General features: G+C 39.9%; 1 protein-coding gene across 3 annotated transcripts in view; it reads left to right on the top strand.

Annotated features, from left to right (window-relative positions):
• LOC124259006 (transmembrane and coiled-coil domains protein 2-like) overlaps positions 1-12,138 on the top strand; it is a 94,951-nt gene that overhangs the window by 24,639 nt on the left and 58,174 nt on the right. The window contains exon 1 of one of the 3 annotated variants that reach the window (XM_046693066.1): positions 2,780-5,625. The exons of 1 other annotated variant lie outside the window; for it this stretch is intronic. In XM_046693066.1, coding sequence (XP_046549022.1) covers positions 5,505-5,625 — 121 coding nt within the window. In that variant the 5' untranslated portion in view covers positions 2,780-5,504. Of the gene's footprint in view, positions 1-2,779; positions 5,626-12,138 lie in introns of those variants that run through there. One more of the 3 variants, XM_046693067.1, reaches the window with a different exon arrangement.

Genomic DNA, 12,138 nt, shown 5'->3' with positions numbered 1-12,138 from the left:
AACTTAAATTCGCTCATTCCTTCAATAATCCAATTATAAATGTCAATCCTGAGTTTTCTATTGATTTCTTACTCATCATTCTGAAATGAATACTGTATTCTCTCATGCAATGCTCTGGTACTAATGCCAAAGTGTACCGGTATCATGTCTGTTACTTTTGTTGTTCAGTGTGAACACAGACGGCCATTGCTGGGCTAATGAGAACTCAGAACCAAAAGAAGAATGAGGGGTTGTTCTGAAACACAATACCCATAACATGTTTCTTAAATGCCCCTCATGATGACAAACAATTCATGGTCCTATGTGGGAGAAACTAGGTTCCAGTACCTCTGTGGCTGAGGCTGGCTAAATGGGAATTGTGACGCTCCACTGATTGATGGCCCCGGACTGAGTCAATGAGAGGAGGTCAGGATCAATGATGCTTACCTGCTCCTGGCCAGAATAGCCTCTGTATTGGGTTTACCTGCTGTACTGACACAGTTACTTGGTGCTGACTGAAACTACAGATGCTGGCTATCATAATTTGGGAGAAGCCATCACTGTTGTGGCTCTTCATGTTTCTCTAGATCTCGGACATTGACCTTATTGCTTTGAAATTTTCATCTTCCCAATGACCTGACAGTCAGGTATTAGGAAGCTCTTGAGGACCTTAGTATTTCAAATCCCTTAGAGTTAACTTTTTATGGCATGATCACCTTGACTTATATTCTTAATTATGATCACTGTTTGTGATCAGAAACTGTTTGCACTTTTGCACCTGATTGTCATTGAAATCAGATCCTTTGATCAAGATCTACCTCACAAACTGCCTCTTCCATGAAATACGGTTTTAATGCTAGCTCTCATTTCAAGTGGTGTGTGGGTTCAGATTATGATAACTGGTGTGTCAGTAGCATAACCTGTAAACTTCAGTACTTTGACCTCAGTGTTAAACATCCAGGTATCTTGTTATTTTAGGCCCACATTAATGTCATGTGTTGTGGTTTAACTTACAAAAGAACTGTTCATGGTGGTGTTGATCTAATCTTGGTCGCTCTGTCCCTCTGTCCCTCTATAGGGGCTGTGGGGTAGCCTAGTGGTTAAAGCATTCGCTTGTCACACCGAAGACCCTGGTGTGATTACCCACATGGGTACACTGTGTGAAGCCTATTTCTGGTGTCCCCACTGTGATATTGCTGGAATGTTGCTAAAAGCGGCTTAAAGCTAAACTCACTCACTCTCTCTGTCCCTCTGTACCTTCTTCAGACCGCCTCCGTGGTGTAGTGGTTAGAGCGTCCGCCCGGAGAGCGGAAGGTCGCGGGTTCGATCCCGGGCTGCATCATACCAAAAGACGTTAAACTATGATACTTGTTGGTCCCTGCCTGGCGCTTGGCATTAATGGGTACAACAAGGACTGGTCGGCTCGGAGTCAGTATAATGTGTCTGAGTGGGGTATTCATGCTTCACTGCGGCATGGTATCTCAGTGGGCTAGCACTATAAAAAACCAGCTTCAGTCTGGGCTAGTACAAGCAGCCGCACATAAACATACACATGCATGCACATCGTCATATGAGCGAAATATTCTCAAGCACAACGTTAAACCCAAGTTCACCTAACCTCACCTCTGTACTTTCTTCACTCACTCACTCTCAGTATATGTGAACTTTTTTAATGATTTTAGCTTATTCTGAAGTGTTACCCTCAGGTATAGATTATAGAGGAATGGCTACAATTGTGTACATCATGCTAATTCTATGAAGCTTATGAAAATTCACAACAATCAATATATAAAATCAATGTACCCTATACCTTGTATATATCTGTATGGAGGCACAGAGAGTTCTTGATATTGTAACCACAAATTATATGTTAATTTTATTTCTAACATTTCCTAGAAAATGTCATGCTTTCTGGTGATACACCCAAGATTTATTTTGTTTAACCAGAAACTTTTCTCACAGTGTGAGTTTACGTGAAGCTGTTATTGATGATAAAATGGGAGTAACAAAAGTGCATATTTCCCAGGTAACACAAGAACTCTGTGATTCATATCTACAAAAATATACATGGCCCTTGTATTACCATCCTTTAAATGACATAGTTTGTGTTGTCACACAGAAGGGAAGATTTGTGTTGCCCGTCAGCGGTGCTTGCTCCCGTTGTGACAATCTTGTTGAGATATGCTGGTATGTATTTAAAAGATTAAATCCTTGCTGGAAGTTTATCTTATATTTTCATTCACTTGTGAGAACTTTTTAAAAGATGAAATACTGACACATGTAATACTTAACAAGAAAACAGAAAAGGTTCTTGTAATCTGACCAATATTTGGCTTGTTTGGTGCCTATCCTTAAATAATATTTGGTATTTTCAAATACATGAAATGGTATCATTTTGCAATGCAGTTTAGCTGAGTAATAAAGTAATATTAAGACACATTTAAATAATTGAAATTTAATTAATCATATTATGCTGATTTGCTTATTGACTGACATAGTTTGAAATATAATGTGCAGTCATAATAGGACTTATTGTTTACACTAAAAAGTTTTTATTTTTGACGTGTTCAGTAACAAGCTGTAACCAGGAACAAAATTTCAATAGGATATGATCAAACATGTCAGGATTAAATTCAGAAAGTAGTACTGTCTTGAGTTGACCAATGATGTTGGAGCATTAGTGATGTAGGAAGGAATTTGGGGGATTCTGCCCGCCCTTCCCCGTGTCCTGTTACACCGCTTACAAGAACAAGCTGCTCTGAGTGAGTCAGTAGTCTCAGTCTCCTCTTAGTAACCAGCTTTGTGTCTTGATGTAACACTGTCAACAAGGTTACATGGAAAACTGTGGACCATCACCACACCCTGACCTTTAGGGCTCTTAAATCAAGGCTGAGGCAAATGCTGCAAAAGCGGATTATTTTGTGGCCTGGTGCATCCTAGATGTTTATCGTGTTGATTTGTTTGTTGTGTCACAGTGTAATTATTAAGAAGGAAGTGTTGTATAAGCGTACCAGGGAGGTGCTTCATCAACATTGGCGGAACCTATACTGGATGTGATCCATTTGAACATCTGTGTCATCGCTGTCTCATTGTGCTAGTGGGTCTCAAGGTCTGTGTTGAGTTTGCTTGGGCGACATTCAGGTCTGCACCAGTCTTTGGCTATATTGACTCACAACCTCCTTTCACTCATGTGTGATGTAAGGACATGCTTTACTGTGAGCCAACCTGTCCATGATTAGACGCTTTGGACTGTCACACCTGGAAGCATCTACTTGACAAAATTCTGAGGAACTTTTCCCAAGCAGACACTAAGCTTCAAGTTTAAGTTTTATGGAAGGATTCAGGAAATGTTTTTTATTTCAATTCATGAAAAGACAAGCAATTCACCTCTCTTGAATGTATAACACACGTCAGAATGGCCTCGGGGAAGGTAAGGAAAATGCACTAATTAACTTGGCCTCGTGCGAGTCAACACGAGACAAGATGCTGACATGTCTGTGAGGAACATGGAGGATTGAGTCACAATATACATTACAGGGTTACAGTCAGCATCAGTTGCTACCTGGCCATGATTCAGGCCTCAGCAAACATGCTGTCCCTCAATGGACGCAACTTTCCAGGCAATCAATTCAGCAAATGTGCAGGTGCCATCTGTATTTGTGCTCACATTCTTCAATGATTCTGCCAGGCAAGCGATAAATTTCAGAAATAACCCTGGGGCTTGCCTCAAGTTCCCCCAAAATCTCAAGTGATGATTCAGCAAACAATAGCCCAGCATTGTTAAGGCATGATAATCATCCTTCATGCATATTTCCCTCTCATGATGACTTGTCAGTCGTTGCTGTCAAGTTTTTACGAATGAATTTAAACAAAATCAGAGTGTCTACTGCTCCCGTTGATCACATCGCTGACAGTGCAAGGCGATAGACTGTCAACTGTGTCAAGAGAGATGGCTTGATGATGTAGGAGTAAGGCTTGACTGCAGATTGTCTGATTGAACTGCAGATATCTGAGATACCTCTCTTCGTCATCAGTTTGACTGATGAAGAAGGCCAAATGTTTGAAATTACTTACCAGTGTTAAGATGTTGACATAGTTTTGTGATGGTTGTTAACAGTTTGTGGATTGATTGAAGTTCAGTGGCTAGTGTGTCCTAGTGTTGGAGCCCTTGTTGGTGTTATGTGTTCACAAACTGTTGTGACGGCTACTTAACACCACCACATGGAACTTGGAAGATGTTGGATGTGTTAGGCCTCCAGTTAAAACGATGTTTTGAGATTGAAAACAAATTTTGAATACTTTCATACAACATACATATTTGACGATCAAATCATCAGTTATTGTCATAATCATAGCCTCGATAATGTTGACAAAACGAATCATAAATGAAATTCAAAACTTGTGGTTTTATGATGCCTATAATAATAAAGATGTCAGATTGTACAATCGGTAGATGAGATCATCATACTATATATCTGTATAATCAGGATATAGGCAAAGTATTGACATCATTAACGTCATCAACAAGTCGAATACTTTACTTGAAAGACACCCTTAGCTATGTTCACATCGGTGGCTTTCTTCAAGCTATTCACTAATTACTCCCCAGTGTCAGCTGTTGTTCTGCAGTCTCACTTCCCAAAGCATATTTATATCAGTGTATTTCAGCTTGTTCCATCAAAACAACACACTTTTCTCATCCTTCTTGAAGCGTGTTTCCACTCACAGATCACATACTGGTTTCTGTTGCCTGATGCCCTCTTATCCTCCTATTTCTGGAATTTGAAATGTGGAATATCAGCAGATTTCGGAAGAGCAGATACTTCGGATAAGCTAAAACAGTTGATTTCAGATAGCATCATTGACATTTACAGTGATTTGTGCAGTGATCATCGAAAATGGCATGACGATGAAGAAAATCCATTTACATTGGACTATTTACAAACTGTGCGATTATATTGACTTTTATTTCCACTATAGTTCTAATGTTTTTAAGGTTGTCAGATGCTAATGTAGGTGAATGAGTTATTGCCTAGCAGCAAATACCAAGTGGAAAATGCTGATAAAATATGGGACGATGTCAGTGATTGGCAAATAAGATCATTGTTTTTGAGTTACGTTGATGCCACAGCTGTCATGAGTGACAAAACATTCGCACACCCAAAGCGTTTGAGCACCTCTCTGGTATCTGTTTTATTTGAGTTTCTCAGAGTAAGTAGACTCCTGTCAATATGAATGTGCTCTCCTTAACATTTACCTATAGATTGTAAATCAGGTCTGAGACAATAGACTTGAAGAAGACTGACAGCCAGGACTGGGATATTCTTGCTTCAACAGCAGGAGTCACCGTTAATATTTTTCAGTGAAACTTTTGAAGAAAATATGGTTCATAGTTGTGTCGTCTGCTATGGCTCATACTACTTGGTGTAAGATACCAGGCAATTAGCTTCACAGACAAAAAGGAATGCTGGAGTGCTGATGTCTCGGGATGTGGTGTAAATTCTGGGAATAATTCGGATTTCACAATGAAATTAAAGCATACGATTGATGACCTTGACCTGTGGTACCAAGAGCATATGCGGACACGGAGCCATGGCTCCCCCAGGACTGGGCGAGACACGGCTAATTATCGGCAGATCAATGCAGGTGAGATTTCACACATTTAAGAATGTGTGACTGTAAATGACCAACTGTTCTATTAATACCTCAAGTAACAAAGTAACCGAAACTATCGGATGAAATTAATGTTTGTTTTGCTGATGTCTGTCAATGTTTAAACTTGTTCTGTCTGTATGAGATATTCGTTTTGGTATTTGTTAAATGAGCATTTGTTCCATTAATATTATTAAGATTTCATCTCCGCTGACATCATTACCACCAAACATTCCAAGTGAACAAGATCCATCAGCAGTTAATCAATCTTCAGACATGACAAACTATGTCTCCCAGATCTCACTTTATTAAAGAACATGGATGAAAATCTAATAAAGTTAAGGCTAATAAACCTGCAGTTTCAATGAAAATGTAACTTTTTAACTGCTGATATTTACATTGACAGAAGTGTTCGATACTTGAAAAAACAAGGATATGGTTTGTTGACTCTGAACACAATTTAGTTCCAACACGAAGGGAAGCATCTTAATAATGCATCACTGGATTTTTTCAGACTGTAGACAAATGTTAACTTGCTTGACTCATTTTCCATCTATGAGTAAAAGTTTTGTAGCAGATACTTTCATTCAAGGAAAATGAGCCCTGCCCTTTTTGTAATAAACATGCACAGAATGTCCTAGAACATAAGACGGCAACATTTGCTGGTCAAACTAGGGCTCCTACAGCATGATCCACAAAGTCAGTGATGAAAGGCATGCAAGACAATTTTAGAGCAAGAGCTGTCATGTCCACAAGAGAAGTATGATGTGATCAGGTATTTGTGGTTGGGTCAGGTATAGGGCTGCTCCATCATCAAAGGACCGTAGTGATATATGGTGGTATCAGTAACACCACACAACCGCTAGCTCACACACACACATACACAGACTGTGTCACAGCATAGAGAAGAAGAGCAGTCCACGAGGGACTTTTGACAGATCAGCCAGCTTATAGATCACCTAGCTCACTGGTCCGCTGGTGTAGGATAAGGAATGTCTTCTGAAGTCATACCCATCCCTTGGTGATAGTAGAAAATAGAAGTCTCCATTAAGATGCAGTAAGGCCTCAAAATATGCTATTTCCACTCAAGAATCTTCTCACAGACTCGGGTCGGTGGGGTAGCCTAGTGGTTATTTAAAGCTATTGGCTCGTCAATTGGTTGAATCCCCACATGGGTACAATGTGTGAAGCCCATTTCTGGTGTCCCCCACCCTGATGTTGCTGGAATATTGCTAAAAGCGGCATAAAACCAAACTCAGTCAGTCAGTCAGTCTCAGAGACTCTTTCCTGTCTCACGATTATTTTCCAACAATTTTCTACAATAACCAGTATGCCAGGTTGGTGTTTAACTTTATCGTGATTGTCATGTCATATGATCATGGTAATCATGTTGTATTTCAGGTTTAAATGACAGTGTTTCATTGTTAGACTTAGTCAGTCCCAGACTGCGTTCGTGAAGGACTAGTGACATTTCAACTGGACCACCACTTTTCCCACAAGATAGATAGCAACTCTTTTGAAAATTCATTTCTAATGCTGCAGTACTTTCTGATAATTACCCTGTCATGTGTAAGAATTTGAGATGTGTTATGACAAAATATTGACATTTTAATCAATATGTTCAATGTTACAACTCTGCGAATTGGGCTGTAAAGTATACCAATAAACCAAGGTTAGCAATATTGGAGTTGAATAGGCAATTGTAGTTACTGCTACAATGCTTCCCTTATCTAGATGTACCACATTGTTACACTTAGGTCATAGTGAGACACAGATATATACATGTACAACATGTGTTTTATATACCGGTACGGTACCTACTATAAAATTTGAATAGATTGTAAAACACAGGTTTCTGAGAGGGTGAGTAGGTAAAACAAGCATTGTTACATATATGATGTAGAATATATTTGGATTGTAAAACACAGGTTTCTGAGAGGGTGAGTAGGTAAAACAAGCATTGTTCCATATATGATGTAGAATATATTTGGATTGTAAAACAATACAGGTTTCTGTAATATAGAATGTAAATGGATTGTGAAACACAGGTGTCTGAAAGGGTGAGTAGGTAGTACAAGCATTGTTCTATACATACGTAATATAGAATGTAAATGGATTGTGAAACACTGGTGTCTGAAAGGGTGAGTAGGTAGTACAAGCATTGTTCCAGACATAGAGGATATTAAACGATCTTCCGTGTAATACCAATTTTATGAAACAAGTTAATGATTTGGTATCAAACGAGCAAAAGCGAGTTTGATACTAAATCTTTCACGAGTTTGATAAAATGGTATTTCCACGAAAGCGAAGTTGAGTTGGTATCTGTTTATTACCCTCCAGCATGACTTCATAGAAACTGCCTACAGTGTGATGATTCTCATATCAATTTTCCGGCAGTCAAGCAAGGTCTAATACCATTGCGACAGAGGCATGAGCATTGTGACCTCATAACTGTAACCATTATGACGTCACATGTCTAGTGGTATTACACTAGTGTAATATTGCCGCAAAAATATTACACTGCAGTATCCTCCATGGGCGAGTAATAAATGTTATATCTCGCCCATGGAAAATACTGCAGTGTAATATTTTTATGGCAATATTACACTAGTGTTATATCACTAAACGTATGACGTCATAATGGTTTATAGTTATGACGTCACAATGCTAATACCTTTGTCACAATGGTATTAGACCTTGTTTGACTCGTGGAAAGCTGAGAGTCATCACACTGTTGGCAGTTTCTATTATTTTATGTTGGAGAGTAATAAACAGAATACTAAACTCACTCGCATGAAATAACATTTTTTATAAACCCATGAAAGATTTAGTATCAAAGTCGCTCTTGTTTGATACCAACTCATTAACTCGTTTAATAAAAATGGTATTACACGGAAAGTCATTTAGAATCCTCTATATATAGAAAGTAAATGGGTTGTAAAACACTGGTTTCTGAAATAGTGAGGAGGTAAAACAAGCATTGTTCCATACATAATGTAGAATATATATGCATTGTAAAACACTGGTGTCTGAGAGTGTGAGTAGGTAGAACAAGTTTTATTCCATATATGATGTAGAATATACATGAATTGTTAAACACTGGTGTCTGAAAGTGAGAGGCTGAGTTGGTACAAAGGATTTCTCAAGCCATTATGACTGGATAGACATGTTTACTAATCTGTTTGCTGTTTCTCTGATGATTCTTTTTCGTATTAATGGAAAACCACCTACATAATAATATTAATGTGACAAGCATTATGTTTACCTGTTTCATACGGCAACCTAACTACAAAAATATGTATTATGCTGCAACAGTACATTCCAGTCTTAATAATGACATAATTTCAACATCCTTTTGTTGAATATTTCCAATAAGTTGCAACTGAAGTCAGTCCTGTGATGCAGTGTTCTTTGGAGCTGCCATAAAAGGTCATTGTTGATGCAGTTGGCAAGCATTTATTAATGAAGCCAAGGAGAAACAGACAATAAATGATCTTTACAAGACAAGGCTATCTTGATTAACAGCTTGGGGCTTTTTTGAAGTTATTTTCCTGACTGTTAGAATCATGTATGGATGTCTTTGATTCAAGCATGTTCATTGAGAAAGTTGAGATTCAAAAGCCACATTGCCATCTGTTTTATAGTTGAGAAAAATCAGAATTGTCAAATTCATTAATGGAGAGAGATAGTAATGTTAACATTGCCAGGGTTGTTTTGTGTAAGTAATACTAATAGATACTGCAGTCAGCAAAGCTCCCCACAATCGCTTTGCCTTCCCTGCACTCTCGTCAACAAGTTTATGAACACAGTGGGATAGAGCTTGTTTTGCATGACATACATGCACAGCATCCTTTTCCCATTGTAAACAAACAGGCAAATAGAGCATGCTTATGCAAAATATATATGGTTAGGTCATGATTTGAGGTTGTTCTGGAAGCCATGTGCCATTATATACGACCACATGTGGGTAATGTTTCTTAGGTTATTATTCAAATAGATGCCACAAAGGTCTGCTCTAGAGTGAATACCGGCCATGATTTGTCCTTTCTGCACTCACGATCATTATACTATGTATACAGCTTAGAGCAATGGAGGCCATTCCACATTTCCTTCTTGGGTTCCATTCTTCTGGTCTTTTCTGTTTCTTAAAACAACTTGTACTATCTTAGAAGCTTCCTTATCAATGGTATGATATGGATCAAGTACACATAGCAGACTAGAATTAGTCATATTTTATGGAATAGAGGAATGTCCAAGGTCATGTTTGTTCTGAGTTTGGTTCATTACAGCAAGTTCCTTGGAAAAGGTCAGCCCAGGGGACACATGCAAACACGTATTAATTAGGACTCATCATTTAAATATAGAGGTGGTCTGACTGTCTGTCTCTGTCCATTTCTGTCATAACAGGCTGAAGGGACAGAAAACAATATATTGTGAAACTTGGTGACAGTCTTTGGTGAACTGATGAGGCCTACCAAAGAAGTCCACATTAATCATTGAAATAGCAACATAAACATATTACGTCGCTACTAGTCTCTCGTACAGACCCTGAAGAAGCATATCCAAGAAAGCCCACACAAGTCTAGAAAATGTGGCAAGCTTCTGAAAATGAAGAAAGTCTCAGGGCTCCTTTCATTATATATATTATTTTTACTATGAACTTTTTTCAGTAAAAAATGTTCATTTCAGAGACTAGTTGTTACTAGTCTCTTCGTGAAACAGCAAAAACAGCAACGAAGACTATGAAACTCCAAAATTTTTATATCAGCGAACTTTGACCTATAAAGATTACAATCCAGCTTCTTTCAAATCACTGCAACAGACATATTACTATGAAAATGTGGCAAGTCTATATAAGCTTTGACTGAAGAGTCTCATGCAGACCCTGAGTAAAAATGTTCAAACAGTTGTTAGTCTCACGCCGCTACGTGTCAACGAAAGACTATGAAACTGCAAAATTTTAAGCGAACTTTGACCCTCTGCTGCGCATAGGTGCAAATAGTTCTATACAGAAAAAGTATGTATGTCGAAATAATTGCTGTCAATCATTTCATGCACAATGGAAAGTAAACTAAACAAGCCTCTCACAAGTATGATGATGATAGGTGCCACAATAACACAACAGAAATACTTTAAAAGGAATGTAAGGAAAGCTGGTTCTGTCTACAGGGCTGGGAAAGTTTCTTTGGTAGGTCAGCTGATGGTTTACTATATACTGCAGGGCTGCTGGTGCAGGGTGGCATGGGTATGCTTGAAGGATCTTGGTTCATGACAGGCAATGAGGCTGACTTGGGTGAAGTCCTGTGCATTGATGTGTTCTGGAAGGACATGGGTACAGGGCTGGGCAATGGAGGATGTTTATGGATGGTTCTATATAGTCAGGGTATGCCATGGGTACAGGATGGCAGGATTTATATACAGGGCTGACATGGGTGCAGGATGGTTCTCTATACAGGGCTGACATGGGTGCAGGATGGTTCTGTATACAGGGCTGACAGTGGGGTGCAGGATGGTTCTATATACAGGGCTGATATGGGTGCAGGATGGTTCTGTATACAGGGCTGCCATGGGTGCAGGATGGTTCTGTATACAGGGCTGACAGTGACATGGGTGCAGGATGGTTCTGTATACAGGGCTGCCATGGGTGCAGGATGGTTCTCTGTATACAGGGCTGCCATGGATGCAGGATGGTTCTATATACAGGGCTGCCATGGGTGCAGGATGGTTCTGTATACAGGGCTGCCATGGGTGCAGGATGGTTCTGTATACAGGGCTGCCATGGGTGGGTGCAGGATGGTTCTGTATACAGGGCTGATATGGGTGCAGGATGGTTCTGTATACAGGGCTGCCATGGGTGCAGGATGGTTCTATATACAGGGCTGACATGGGTGCAGGATGGTTCTGTATACAGGGCTGACATGGGTGCAGGATGGTTCTGTATACAGGGCTGACATGGGTGCAGGATGGTTCTGTATACAGGGCTGACAGTGACATGGGTGCAGGATGGTTCTGTATACAGGGCTGACATTGATGCAGGATGGTTCTCTATACGGGGCTGACATGGGTGCAGGATGGTTCTGTATACAGGGCTGATATGGGTGCAGGATGGTTCTGTATACAGGGCTGACAGTGACATGGGTGCAGGATGGTTCTGTATACAGGGCTGATATGGGTGCAGGATGGTTCTGTATACAGGGCTGATATGGGTGCAGGATGGTTCTGTATACAGGGCTGACAGTGACATGGGTGCAGGATGGTTCTGTATACAGGGCTGACATTGATGCAGGATGGTTCTATATACAGGGCTGCCATGGGTGCAGGATGGTTCTGTATACAGGGCTGCCATGGGTGCAGGATGGTTCTGTATACAGGGCTGATATGGGTGCAGGATGGCTTTGTATACAGGGCTGACATGGGTGCAGGATGGTTCTGTATACAGGGCTGACATGGGTGCAGGATGGTTCTGTATACAGGGCTGACATGGGTGCAGGATGGTTCTGTATACAG

This window comes from Haliotis rubra, unplaced genomic scaffold (assembly GCF_003918875.1).
Source record: "Haliotis rubra isolate DU_JTF1 unplaced genomic scaffold, ASM391887v1 Scf705, whole genome shotgun sequence".
NCBI lineage: Eukaryota > Metazoa > Mollusca > Gastropoda > Lepetellida > Haliotidae > Haliotis > Haliotis rubra.
The sequence above is the reverse complement of the archived record's forward strand: the minus strand, read 5'-3'. Positions and strand labels throughout refer to the sequence as shown.